The sequence below is a fragment of the Pundamilia nyererei genome, unplaced genomic scaffold, assembly GCF_000239375.1.
Source record: "Pundamilia nyererei isolate P.nyererei 1_Seehausen unplaced genomic scaffold, PunNye1.0 scaffold00221, whole genome shotgun sequence".
Taxonomy (NCBI): domain Eukaryota; kingdom Metazoa; phylum Chordata; class Actinopteri; order Cichliformes; family Cichlidae; genus Pundamilia; species Pundamilia nyererei.
The window spans coordinates 292,511-306,967 of NW_005187622.1; the positions used below are offsets into that span (position 1 = coordinate 292,511).

A 14,457-nucleotide genomic window follows, 5' to 3' on the forward strand; every position below is an offset into this window, starting at 1 on the left:
ATATATATATATATATGATGGACAACATACACCACATGCAGATTGTAGAAGAAAGCAACAGAATGATGAGCGCATGCATCACTACAAATCAGAAAGTGCATGATCTTACAATAATTCTTAGATTTTAAAATAACTCAACAGTTTTACAACTTTTCCCTCTTTTTTAACAGCTGGTCAGAGGTGAAATGCTATCAGAAGCAACCTTTAAACGACAAAACTGTTATTAAGGACCCAGAGTCGGGCTGATAAAGACCGTTTTAGAAGTTTCTGCACAGTCAATGTGAACTCTGAGGTGAAGGTCACAGGTTTACCACACTTGTGTGCACTCAGTCAAAAGCAAACAGTTGAGCCATCAGCGTGGTGTGTTTCACAGTGAAGAACAAACAGTATTTTTGCTCGATATGTGCACACAGAGCTCCTCTGACTAATTATTACCATTTTATTTTACAGTCTAAATGTTTTTAAAAAAAAAACTGTAACAGATGATATGTGCTTCAAAAAGATATATAGACTGAAAACTGACAAAGCAATCGCAAATAGGTGTTTCAGTTGGACGCCTCCATCATTTCCACAAGCCTCAGATCTCAGAGCTTGAAAACAACAAGTTTTCACATAAAAATGAATTTTAAAAAACGGATCATCAAATATCAGAACTGTGGTCAGTCATACTGATATCACTGATAAATTGATGAAGAAATCATCCGCGTAGCTCACAGGTGAGTCAGGGAATAATGACAGTGCCGTGTACAGTGTGCACCCCGGGGCCCCAAAGGACGGGTCGAACCTGCTGCAGAGTTTGCATTGAGGTCACAGTGAAGCGAGACAAACGGAGGAAACACAACACAGTGTGAGAAAACGCAAACATTTTTCAGTTCCTTCCACAGCGAGAACAAACTATGTTTAGTCTGTTCGACTCCCTGGAGCCGAACTGATCAACGCTCGGCAGCCAAAAATATCATGACCATAAAAGGCCCGAAGAAACATTCTGCTGACCAGCGTTAACGGGCAGATCTGCTTGCAAAGGTATGAGAGTGTGTGTGTGTGTGTGGACACTGTTAGAGGACCAAAACAAGTCCCTTTTTTTCCCTCGCTGCCTGCTGATCTCGATTATCCAATAACAGCTGCTCCTCTCATCCTGTTTAACCGTTTAAAAACCCCCCAAAAAACCCACCTGACCTCTATCGATAAAATAATAAAATAATAGAATATCAGTTTTCACACATGTTGAAGATTTTCTCTTTCATTAAGTGATGATAATCAAACCACAGAGTACAGTTTTAAACAACCAGGTTAGTCTGCATCCACAGACTCAGATATCTGCTAACTGTTCTCAGCAACATCCAATCAAAACCCTCAAATTTCACTCAGCACAACTGAAGCTTCATGGATGCTTTGTTAGTACAATTACCTCACTGCAGCCACGTTATTAATTAGATCAGGTCATTAAAAATGCTTCAAAAGTCTCCAACAGCACAAACACGCTCCACAGATCCAGTTCAGGTGAAGCCTCGAAGACAAGTAACAACTACAACCATCTACCTGTCAGCCACACCCATAATCATGCAAAGTTTAAGCCTTAAAACAGGTGAGTTATGAAAACATTCTCCTCCATACAGGTGTCATGAAGGAGGAAACATTTTGTGCTTTAACAAACAAGCATATCTTTAAATATGAATAAAAAGCAGAAGATTGATAATAGAGTGGATCCCCACAATCTCCTATTCTGGTTTTTGTTACCCACAGTAAGAAAACTGAGTCACTGCTGGAGTTTCTGCTGGACGTCAGAGGAACTGCAGTTTGGCTGCTTCTGGCAGCAGCCGAGCTTTGACCAGCTAACCGTGACGTCTGCACGTTCTGTTCAGAGTTTACTTGTGTTCATTTTTTTAAAGGATTCTAGATCTTTTTGTCTTCTTTTTTTTCCTGTGACATGAATCAAACCTTTACACCAAAATAATCATAAGAACTCTAAACTGTCCACATTCTGTTATCTAATCGTGAAGCGGGGCAGCACCTGCGTCCGCTCACTGAACCTGAAGCCTGTTTCCTCTGACAGCCGCTGCTGGACTTTCCCTGCAGGACAAACCCTTTTTTCTGAGTTTGATGTCTGGGAGGAAGTGACTCCACGGCTGCCCACTAACAAAGTTGTTCTCTTTAAAAAAAAAAAAAAAAAAAAGATCTGCTTTCTTTTTCCACGAATGAAAGGAAAAAGAGAATTGCCTGACATGTTCGAGCTCATGGAGCTCTCACGGAGGACTTTCTCTCTCTTATAAGCTATAAAACGACTCGTTGAACATCATGAATCATATTTGCATCAAATATTTCAGACCAGGCAGGGTCCACCTTGAAATTACAAATTCAAAATTCAAATTCAAATTTTATTTGTCACGTACACAGTCATGCACAGTACGATATGTAGTGAAATGCTTGGACAACTGCTCGTGACCTAAAGAAAACAAAAGGAAAAGGCTATGAATAAGATAGGAAATAAATATGAAAAATTAAAAAGCGTAAATTTAACTAGGAAGGAATAAAATATAAATTAAGGTTAAAAATGAAATAACTGTACAACACAAATTAGAATGAAGGGTAAATTTAACTAGGAAAGAATAAGATAAAATATATAAATTAAAGTTGAAAATAAAATAACTGTACAACAAAATACACAATATAGAACTATATAAGAATGTATGAAGAAATATATACACAATAACAGCAGCTGTATTAACTGGAAATGAAGAATATAGTGACCAGTGTTGTGCAATCCACATTTATTACACAATTATTGATCTTTTTTTTTGCTCATTTTAAAAAATGTGTTTCAGTTTTTACAGTCAGATATGATGGGCGGTTTTCATTCCCAGGGTTCATCATCCTCTGTTATCAAGCAGGGTGTGTTTACTTAACTTTAAATACAGTTCTTTGTTGACCCTGCAAGAAAACTTACTCAAACTGACTCGACATTTCTCATTGCAGAGGGTTAATGAACCAACATGCTGATTAAAACTGAGCAGCAGGTGAAGATCTGCAGGGTCCATGTGACACCTCAGGATGAGAATGTTTTGAATTTGATTGCACCGACTCCAAAATGGGGTTGACGCTCAGCCACTTTATTAGAGATATCTGTTCAACTGCTCATCAGTATCTAATCAGTCAATCACGTGGCAGCAGCTTGGTGCATTTAGTCATGTAGACGTGGCCGAGATGCCTGCTGAAGTTCAAACTGGGGATAGGACTGATGAAGAAAGCTGATCTACAGTAAGTCACCGAGTGTGGCATGGTGTCGGTCTGAGTGTTTCAGAAACTGCTGATGTGCTGCCATTTCCCACAAACATTTCTGAGTTTACAGAAAAAATATAATACTGCCGCTCTATGGAAAGCAAGCTGATAGAAGGTAACAGGAACTCAAATAAGCACCTGTTACATCCAAAGTATGCAGAACAGTATCTTTGAACCTAGCAGCAAATGAGCTGCAGCAATTGAAGAGCACACTGTGTCATTCCTGTCAGTAAGAACAGGAAAGTGAGGCTGCAGTTCACACACTAAACAAAACTGGACAACAGAAGGTGGAAAAACTAAATCATGACGTGTCACGTCAGAAGAACTTTAAACTGAAAGGTCAGAGAGAAAATGCAGACTGCTCTGTGCAGAACCCGGTGACAGTCGGGAGAAGAAACCCCAAAAACTCAGCGACACAAACTAAAGCATGAATGAAACAACGCAGATCAGCTTCATCAAGAACATCTACTTTAGATAATAAAAATGAATATCACAGCAGATTCACAGCACTAAAACTGAGAATATCAGACGACTTCTTTATCGGTACTGACCTCACGTGTTTGAGAAACACCCTTTGTGCTTCCACCCTTTTATTTTGTCCCCCAACTTGCTGATCCTGATCAGAGCCTGAAGATCTCCCAGAGCAGACAGAGACTTTTGTCTGCATCAGTCTGATTATCATTGATCGACGTTCACGCAAACGATTACTTTGATTATTGATTAGTCAGCTGGTTATTTGGCTTGTTTAAATGACAGTAAATATCAACTCCACCTCCTGGAGCTTCATGAGGACTAAAGAGAAACTTCTGGGTGTTTCCCCACAGGATAAGGACCGTGGCACATCTCCTCCTGTGGGAGTGTGTGTGTCAGAAAACCAATTTTCTTCCTTTAAAAAGTGCTCTGAGCTGAGTGAGCCTGCACTGGGCTGCTGATGATCTAATGTGAATAAATCCAATAAAAGCAGCATGATGTAAGCGACACCTTACATCGCATCACGTGACTCTGCTGACCGCTTTACGGGTGCAGCATTGAAAGCAGGTCACTCTGCAGCTGCAAACACAAGCAGCAGGATTAACTATGTCCCCGAGGCTGGGAGAGGGGGAGGGAGGGGGGCATCCTGCACCTCTGTGCACCACCTCCTCCTCTCTGTCTAACCTAATGTCAGAGGCTTTTGTTCGGCTCTCTGAGGCATCCTCTGCATGTTTCATGGAGCCTCGTTGAGATTCAGGGCGTGACTGAATCTGATTAACAGGAGCCGCAGAAGCACTAAAGCGAATCTGTGGAGGTAAATGTCACGCTCATGTTACAGTGAAGTCAAACAGGAAGCAGAAACACCGTGAAGTCCATTACACTCAAAGAAAACTCAAAACCCTTCGGTCTACAGCGTCGTTTGGAGAAACGTCTGCTTCCTCTTCAGTATAATGGAATAAACGGCCCAAAGTGCTAAAAAAGGCAATCAGTGAAGCACAAAGTCAGCGGCCCGCAGGGCGTCACCCAACCTTCCACTGGGTCATTAACCCATTGCTGCTGTTAGCCAGTTTTACTCCTATAAAAGTCGCCCCATAAGTCATAAAAAGGAATAAAAAGCAGGCACTGCTGCTGAGGTGAAATCAGAGATCAGACATCCATCATCTCAGACTCCAGACTCACAGAGCCACCCTGAAAACCTCTGAAGAAACAAGCTCAACTAGTTTCCTACATAAAGGAATTTTAAATGAAAAACATTTAAATCACCTCGATCTTCTTTAAACTATTACATTTAGAAAATGGAATAATAATAATAATGATAATACATTAAAGCACACTATACATATTAAAATACATTATGTTTTCACTTCATTTTAACTGACTTTAATGAGCTTTAATAGTTTTCATTTTTTATTACAAACAACATATGCTTTTGTGTTTTTGTATAAGATCAACGGTGAGATTTACCCTCACTCAGAAATATAGTGAATATAATCAATGATAAAACAAAATAATGGTTCGATAAAACAGAATGTGACAAAAATATAACTAAAGTAGCTCTTAAGTATGAAAGCTTAAGTTATTTTACTTCTATGAGCTGTTTTAGTTTATTCTACTCTACTGAGCTGTTTCAGTACAGAAATTTCCTAATTTTTGGTCTGGAGGGCCTATCCCTGCCCAGTGGCCCTGTGCATCCAGCATTCAGGTTTCCATTAGCAGTTAAAAGGGTCACACAGTGACTCAGAAGTACTTTTACTTTTATTCATATAACAGTGTTAATATAAACAGCTATAAGTGAGTCTGTGATTGATCTGCATGTATATGGGACAAAGCCCCATCCTGACTGTTGGTGAGTGAAACAGAGATTAATGAGGTCTTACCTGGGAAGGCGTGTGGGTTGGACGACCCTCTCTTGAGGCACTTGGAACAGAGAACATGTACAGAGTAGTGCAGACCAGGCCACTCCTGCAGCAGCATGTTCAGCTCCTCCACCAGTGGAGTGATGGCCTGCCAGGCAGTCCAGATGTTGGGCAGTGAGGCGTGGCTGGCGATGGAAAGAGTCTCCACCTGCAGCTTTCCTTTGGCAGGCCGGTGGCTGATCACCACGGGAACTTTACCCCGATAAGCGAAGATCTGGTGCTTGCTGTCTGAACGCTGCACCACGTGGCTGTTGATCTGCACGCTGAAGCGTGCGAACAATCCAGGAGGAAACAGGAAAGGGAAACTGTACTGGATGTGCAGCTGCTCCACAGAGAAGAAGTTACACAGAGGCAGAGAGCTCCCGCCGGCTGAAGCATCCACCTGGACCTCCTCGCTGCTGACGTAGCTGGGGAACTTGTACCACACAGTCGCGCCATTCAGAGGCTTGCTGCGGGGTTTGTTTATGCAATAGCAGATCCCCATTTTCTCCAGTAGCTCCATGATGAGATGGAGGTCCTGCTGGGTCTGGATGAGCGGTCTGAGGAGCAAGCGGATGACATTAGAGGGTAGGAGTCCATGCTGGAGGAAGCCCTCAACGTGGTGCTGCAGATGGGTGACCCTGAGGTTCTCTCCCTTCTCGTCCTCTATGACCAGACTCACTCGCCCCTTGTCCCCCCTCTCCCCTTCAGAGAGGAGCCGGTCCAGCAGGGTGGACTCATCCCTCTGGAAGAACACATTGAGAATTGCGATGAATCGTGGAAGATTGTGAAAAACGTATTCCCTTAGCGTGAGGCTGTCCTCAAAGTAGAGCAGCTTCCCACTCTCGTGCAGGTAGGATAAAGCGCTCTGCAGCCGGTCCTCAGTGAGCCCTGCCTGCAGGCCCAGCCGGGCTGAGTCCCACCACGAGAGCCACAGGTCTTTGGGCTTAAAGTGCAGCTCCTCCAGCATCTGCCAGGACTTTGGCAGCACACGATGGAGGTTGGGGAAGATCTCCCTGTGTTCTGCAACGGACATGAGCTTCTCCCTCAGCCTTGGGATGTTCCTCTGAGCACCTGTGCAGCAAACTCTCAGGACAGGAGAGAGGATCTGCAGCCGGTGGTTCAGCATATACTGCAGCTGGGCTTTTCTGCGCCTCAGGTTTTTGTCAGTGACACCGTAAAAGAGGATGTGAGGGCTGGAGGTGCGGACGTTGTAGCCCTGCTCCAGAGCCTGGTCCACCTGCAGTGCCAGCCCCCTTAAACTCTGGATGTCCCTCTTCTCCTGCAGGCCAATCTGCCTGTGGATGTCCAGAGTCTTCTCCTCCACCTCCACCTCCGCACACAGGTCTGTGTGCGTGCCCACCAAGCAGACTACAGCATGGGGCACTTTGGCGCAGAGCAGGTGGAGGAAATACCCAACATGGGTGTAAAAGTTCTTGGGCGAGTACGTTTTGAGGTTGATGACAAGAATGTAGAGAGCACCGGGGGAGAGAAAGAAGGGTTTGATCAGGTCGTAGTTTTGCTTCCCTGACAGGTCATACACAAGGAACGTGAGGTGGCGATCAGCGTCTGCCACCCAGTTGGTGACTTCAATTCCTTTGTTTCCCTGGTTACTGCTGGCGTCCTGCTGCGTGCTCACCAGGCTCTGCCTCAGCCGGGTTTTCCCTGCGTTTTGGGTCCCCATCAGGACCAGTTTGAGCCGCGGCTTCACGGCAAACTGAGAGTGTGCAAGCTCCTTCTGATACACTGCGATGTATGGGATTCCCTTCATGCACACCTCATACGGTGGCTGGATCAGAGGGTTATCCTTCACTTTCCAAATGTTCACTTTGGAAAGCTTTCCAAAATTATCTGGAAGAATGGCTATTTGGTTACCCTGTAAAACGAGCTCCTCCAGATTCTCCAGCTCCACGATGGAGTCAGGCAGATATGTGATGCTGTTATTGTCCAGCCACAGGTTCACCAGTTTCCCCAGCTGGCCGATTTCCTCTGGAATATGAATCAGTCTATTCCTGCTCAGGTAAAGCTCCTCTAATCCCGTTATGCTCAAAATAACCTGGGGAAAGTTTTCAAAGTCATTTGAGGACAGATTGAGCATTTTGAGTCTTTGCAGGCTGCCGAAGGAGGGGGGCAGCTCTCTGAGGTGGTTCCCGTCCAACATCAGGCTCTCCAGGTGCTGCAGGTGACAGAAAGTGTGGGGTAAGGAGGACATGTGGAGGCTGCTGAGCCACAGGATTTTGATGGACTGCAGCTTCCGAACGTCCACCGGTAACACCTCAAACTTATTCCCAGAGCAGTCGAGCTCCTCCAGCTCACTGAGGGCCATGATCTCGGGGGGAAACTGGTTCAGCTTGTTGTGATCTGCATCCAGAGTTCGCAGGTGGGCGAGGCCGGAGAACGACCTGGGGAAATCGTGCAGGTCGTTAAAGCTCATGTCGAGCTCCTCCAAAGACTGCAGAGCTCCGATCTGAGCTGGCAGGTGCTGGATTTTGTTGTGGCTGATGCACAACTTCTTCAGCCCTCTCAGCTGCCCCACGCCCTCAGGAAGGCTCCTCAAACAGTTGTGGCTCATGTCGAGCTCCACCAGCCGCCCCAGCTCAAACACTACCCTAGGGACAGAGCTGAACTTGTTCCTGCGGAGGACCAAGACGCGCAGGTTGTTCAGGGAGGATCCCAGGCCGTCCGGCAGCTCCTGCAGGGAGTTGTTCCCCAGGTTGAGCGCCTCGATGTCGGCTATGTCCTCTGGCAGGATGATCTGGTTGTTTTTGGAGCAGAGAGTGAGCTGCCTCAGGTTGCTCCGCAGCTTCCTGGAGCGGAGGGCGGCATCCCTCCACAGCCTGGCCGTTTTCAGATTGTTCTCCTTGTCCTCCATGGCGCTGCAGCCGGACCCCTCCTCCTCCTCCTCCTTCTCCTTGTTTTCATTGAGAGTTTTCATGGATCCTGAGCGGGCAGCATGGTGGACGGAGTCCCTCAGAAATCAGCGCGCTCCTCACCCACAAACCCTCCTCTTGAGAGGGCAGACGATCCGCTTCGAGTCGGGAAATGATCGAGTTTGTCGAGAGGAGCGGGAGGCGTGTGCGCGGAGGCATCCTTTTCTCCTGCGCCACTCAGCACACAATAAAGGCAGACCTCAGCGCTCACAGCTCCGGCTTTAAACCGAAGCTCCGGAGCCTCGCTTCTCCTCCAGTCATCGCCGCCGCCCTCATCGCCTCCATTAGCTGTCCTCCGCCTCTTTCCGTCCTGGTGGATGTGCGCGTTTGTGAGCGCTCTCCGAGCCTCCGTGTCGCTTCCTGGAAGCGGGGAGTGGAAGTAAAGGAGCAGCCGCTCACTGCGTCAGATCTCTGAGCCCTCCTCCTCCCTTTCTCCTCCTCCCTTTCTCCTCCTCCCTGCACTGTGGGGAGCAGCAGGAGGAGGTGGAGGAGAAGGGAAAGTAATCGGAGGGTGAAAGCTTCCTAAACTGTGCAAAGAAATTCAGACCAAACACAAAAACAGTGAACAGTTCGACAGAAACATTTCTGCCGAGACAGAGAGAGACGATCAGCTGATGAACGCAGAATTTATAAATGTAGTCTGAATATTCATGTTTACACATGCAGAGGTTCAGAGTCCAAAGAGGATAAATGCGAGTTAAAAAATTAAAAGAATAAAGGTGATAATATTAGTGATAAAGTCTGAACATGAGCCCGAAAAGACTGTAAATGTGAGTTCTCCGACGGCAGAAGAAGGACTCTGCCTCCACGTGCTGGTCATGATGTGGAAGTACACCAAACAGCACGTTTAATTCCCAGGCGTCTCCTACAGAGCTGTTCTAGCTTAGTGTTAGAGTGTGTTCACTCATTTCAGTATTCTGGTTGGAATTTCATTAGTTTCTCTCTTTTTTTATTATTCACAGCATTTTAGATGTTTTTGATACTGCAATCATACTGTTAAACTGAGTAACCTTGATAACCTGCAGTCTTACACACACCACTCAGGAGCTTCTCTCCTCCTGTCATGCTTACATCTGCAACACATGTAAGACCACATCTGTCTACAACACTGAAATCCACACAGATCTTTATTTGTCCTCTGCCTGAAATCTTTCTACCTATAAAAGCACGTTGGGACTGAAGCTGTTTCCAGACTACTGCAAGCTGACAAAACAATAGGATATCTCATTGGCTTTGATGTTTCCACTGATGGCATAAAATCTAATATTGTGTTTAATTAAGTAGACCAAACTCCATTTTTATCAACTTGTTATTAGAGCTCAGTTTAAGTAAGTTACCGGTACTTTTCAAAAAGCTGATCAACTCAGTTTATTTGAGTTGATATAAATTAGAAAAACTAAGTAAACTGGAAATGTATTCAAACTGTTTTTGTGCATTCTCTCAGTTTAGCACCAGGTTTATGAACTTGCTAACTAGCCAGTTTTAGCCTAGCTTTTCATATCACCGATGCTCAGTGTGCATGCTGCTGCATCTCAGCTCATGTTACTTAAAAATGAACCCTGCAGCTTTAAAAACCTTGTATAAAAATCGTATACATTTTTTGTTGATTGTTTGAAATAGAAAAGTGAGCAGCTATAAGAGCCCAGATGAAACTTATTCAGAAGATGCAGCCGTTAGGGGGCGGGGCTTGTTTTTAATCCATACAAACCTTTATAACATATGAACTGTATATTTTGACCCCTGTATTTATTTCAATGCTTTGTGATTGCTTTTCAACATCTGTGACATCGATTAATGTCACAGATCTCAAGTGGGTTTTTTGTAACAAAACGTGTTTAGACAGGTTTTGTTGTGAAAGTCCAAAGCCATAACCAGATTACCGGGTTGTTAAATAGTTAAAGTCTAGGTTGGCTTTATAGTTGAAAATAAAGTAATTCAGCTTGTCCTTCTAAAGAATTTAATTAAATCCCATGTTTGAATCATATGAAACATTTTGGGTAAGCACTGCCACATGTTTTATCAGGTCATTGTGCTTATTAGAAACTTTATATATTGGATGTTAGCTTTTAACAAGCATGTAATGATTACATTTAAATTAGGTGTTCTTTTTTAAACACGTATTTATTTAGGCCTAAACTGACAGTGGTGGTACCACACATTCAGACACAGTAATAGACGGTGTTTTTAGTCTAATTTGGTTGTATGAGGTCTACATTGACCTTCTGTCTTGTAAGTTATAATGACTGCACAACCATTAGGGATCAAAACAGCTTCTAAATAACTTTTTGGTCCCTGTACTTGTTTCTTACTGTCTTTGAGGCTCGGGACCAGCACTCCCCACATTACATCAAACTCGTACAAGTCTAGAAATGGAGCTGTTGGACAGAAAGACATCAACTGAGTGGTAAACATTATTGTGCAAGTTGCTACAAATTGTTTTTTAATTTAGTAGAACTTGAAATGTTTATCTGTGGGTAAACATTTAGTATTTCACAGTCAGAAACATCAAGTTATTCTTAGTATTGTATACTTGCAATGAATAAGCTGTCCTAACGTAGTTCTTTTAAGTAAGCTTTACTTAGATTTTTTGCATTGTTTTTTGTTTTTTTTTAGTTCTGTGAACTAATTTGATTTTACAGTGCAGTTGTTCACGGGTGACTGGTGCATCTGTCACCATCAGAGACCTGCAGCACCTACATCATAAAAGGAGACCAGACCCTCCTCATAATCCACAAACACCCCTATCATCTCAGGACCAGACTGAAGACAGAGGGGGACTGGAGGACCAGCAAGAGCTCTGTATTCATTTCCATTTCTCAGCCACACAGTCCAGAAACCATCCTGAGGACACAGTGGGATTTTTCCCTTCCTGTTGATCGACTCTCTGGCCACTCCTAAATCCCAGTCAGTTTTTCCTTTAACCTGAACCTCAAAGTAAAATCTGCCTGAAGAGAAACTCTGCTTTCCCAAAACATTAACACAGTAAGAAAATCTCTCTGGGTTGTCAGGAAGTTTCTTCCTCACATCACCACAGTGCACTTGTTTTTCATCATCAGACAGGATGAGTTTAGAATTTGCTGTATCCGGATCCAGAGTCACGTCTACTGCATACTGCTGGACCCTCTTCAGCTCAGCCTCAAACAGCTTCTTCTTCATGAGTTTCCTGAGCGTCTCCTCCAGCTGAGCCACAGCTCTCACCACAGTCCCCTCGTATGATGGTGGACGGACGCTCACTCCTCTCCAGTCCTTGGTGGGTGGAGCAGCTTTCAGGGACAAGAAGCTGGAGTAGGTGGAGGTGGTCTTCAGAGCGTGAGAGCTGCTCCACCTCAGATCTTCTCTTCTTCAGCTCAGAGATTTCCTGTTCCAGATCTTTGATCAGACCTTCAGCGTGTTTCTCTTTTGTTTCCTGTTTGTCTTCGATCTCCTTTATGAGCTCCTTCAGGCCTCTATCGACAGACTTCTTTAGAGCAGTGAAGACCTGAACACCTTCTGCTTTCTGTCTGTCTGCAGCACCTTTACTCATCTTCACTGACTCTTCTGTCGTCTCTTCTGGATCATCTGCTGAATTTCAGCCTCTGTCTTCTCCAGCTCTGCCTTATTTCCTTCATATTCGTCCTTCAGAGGAACAAACTCGTGGTTCTTGTGGTCTGAAATAGAGCAGCGTGCACAGACACGTCTGGTCAGTCTTACAGAACAGCTCCAGAGGTTTATCGTGCTTCTTACACATTCTGCCCTCCAGGTTCTCCACAGCATCAATCAGCTGATGTCTTTTCAGACCTTTCTTTGTCAGATGAGGCTCCAGGTGAGTCTGACAGTAGGACGCCTGACACACCAGGCAGGACTTCAGGGCCTTCAGTCTGGTTCCAGTGCAGATGTCACAGGGAACTTCTCCTGGTTTGGCAGCTTGTTGCTCTGAGCTGCTGTAGCTGGCCTTCTGCTGAACTTCACATTTGAACTGAGCGACCACCTCAGAGATGAAGGTGTTGACCCTCAGATGAGGTCTAGTGTTGCAGTTTTTGCAGAAGTTGTGTCCACATGGTATACTGACTGGATCAGTGAACACATCCAGACAGATGCAGCACAGAAACTGATCTTCAGATCGCAGACTGCTGGCAGCAGACATGTCTGCACTCTGACGGAGAAATAAAAAGAAACACTTTTTTTTAATTCACAAAAAAAAGAAAGAAAAAAGTGTCAGGTTTGTACTCTTTACATGTGTCTGTCAGCAGTTAGAGTTACTATCTATCTACTGTGATAGGATTTATATTCCTGTAAAAAGCAGAGTGATGAGCAATGACCAAAACTGCAGGTGAATATAAAAAGTGTGTAAATCTCCAAAATGACTCCATGTAGTCACCTGAGGTGACTGGCATAATATCAACCTCTGATGGTTCTTGAATAATGTGTAATGTACTTTCTGGTCCCAACAATTTAATAGCAAAATCTACAAAAGTTTAACTTATCCTTCTTAATTAAATATTTGTTTAGAGTGTTACAAACTATAAACTTTTCCTTCTCTGTGTTATATTCAGAGTATACATCCATTAGTTTATTTGATGCGTGACATACTTTTATAACATACCACTTTACAAAAAATAAATGTTTTTCCAATTAAAGCACATATTTATTTTGAAAATGACTCAGAACATTTTATTAAGGATAAAGGAAGCAGACAATAACCTTGTGTTCTTCTGTGATGTTAGTGTTGGATGAAGGGAGCAGTATCCTGTTGGCCAAGGATCAAATGCAAACACATGACACTACAGAATGAAGTGAATGTGAGCCTTTACTGGCTGATGCAAACAGGAAGAGTGGATAATAAAAGCCAGAGGAGTAATTAAAAAGAAAACACAGCATGAAACATCACAGCAACTACTTCTTCTAAATACTAAAAATGTCTTTCTTACATAAATGGAAGTAAAAGGATATTGAACGTAGTCTGTGAGCAGTTGGCAAACTTTTGCAGACAAATCTGTGTTTTCTATGCAAACTGCAGCGAGCTCGTCAGCCTGCAGACACCAAAGCGAGGGAGCTTTTCAGTGCAGCACCAATTTCACCAGAAGACTGCCAGTGAAGGAATCCACATTCTTCCATAGTGACCAGTGGTTACCAAGAAGTCATAAGCTGATGTTGAGGCCTGTTTGACTGCAGTGTAAATGATCCACATTCCAGTGTTACACTGTGCATTTTTAAAATGTTGCCTCACCACCTTCCCTGGTGGGTGATCTATCTCTACACATTTCAGAATAATTAATGAAGATATTTGTTAGTGAGGTGTGTTTACAGATTTAAGTCTTCAGCAGAAAACTGAGCTGATGGTCGCTCACATCAGCTGATTAATTCATGTGGCTGTAGGATGAGCTCTTTGGCGGTCCTGCTGAACTCCTTTATTTGCAGCCGTCCCTCCTTCACCTGCACAAACACCCTGATTAGAGTCAAGCAGCTCAGTGTTCTTCTGTCTGCTGGATTTCTGCCCCCTGCTGGCCTGGAGACAGATGACAACAGAGAGATCAGAGTGACAGCATCACAGGCAGAGGGCTTCATTCTCAGATACAAACACGTATTCAGTACCTGACAGTAGAAATAAAGGGCAGTGATCACCAGCAGCAGAGTCAGCGGTAGGATGAGCATTGTGATGAGAACTGTGAAATCTGTTGGAGCTGATAAAAACACATTCATCTTTGTATTAAAGTGAAAATAGTAGGATAAAAAGGGAGAAACAAGAACGTAATACTGTGGTAATTTCTAAGTTATTACCATTCAATTAATGCTGGTAGTTTCTTCTTGATGCATTCTCAATCATCCAGGAAAGTAAATCTCCAAAAAGTTGATTCTGTTCATCTGGACGTAGCGTTTTATGGGAGAAACGTTTCGTCACTCATCCA

The 14,457-nt window shown here is 43.9% G+C and overlaps 2 protein-coding genes and 1 pseudogene across 6 annotated transcripts in view; all 3 read right to left on the reverse strand.

Annotated features, from left to right (window-relative positions):
- The window catches only part of mfhas1 (multifunctional ROCO family signaling regulator 1), a 32,757-nt gene extending 23,792 nt beyond the window's left edge, over positions 1–8,965 (reverse strand). For both annotated transcript variants that reach the window (XM_005748409.2, XM_013914750.1), the window contains exon 1: positions 5,625–8,965. In XM_005748409.2, the coding sequence (XP_005748466.1) occupies positions 5,625–8,577 (2,953 nt within the window). In that variant the 5' untranslated portion in view covers positions 8,578–8,965. The remainder of the gene's footprint in view (positions 1–5,624) is intronic.
- A 2,067-nt stretch (positions 8,966–11,032) lies between these two features.
- LOC102199423 (E3 ubiquitin-protein ligase TRIM39-like) lies at positions 11,033–13,530 on the reverse strand (annotated as a pseudogene).
- The window catches only part of LOC102204933 (scavenger receptor cysteine-rich type 1 protein M130-like), a 121,680-nt gene continuing 120,288 nt past the window's right edge, over positions 13,066–14,457 (reverse strand). For 2 of the 4 annotated variants that reach the window (XM_013914748.1, XM_005748429.2), the window contains 2 exons: positions 14,144–14,232; positions 13,069–14,057 (listed from right to left, as the gene is read on the reverse strand). In XM_013914748.1, the coding sequence (XP_013770202.1) occupies positions 13,914–14,057; positions 14,144–14,232 (233 nt within the window). In that variant the 3' untranslated portion in view covers positions 13,069–13,913. Of the gene's footprint in view, positions 14,058–14,143; positions 14,233–14,457 lie in introns of all 4 variants that reach the window. The other 2 variants (XM_013914747.1, XM_013914749.1) reach the window with 2 other exon arrangements.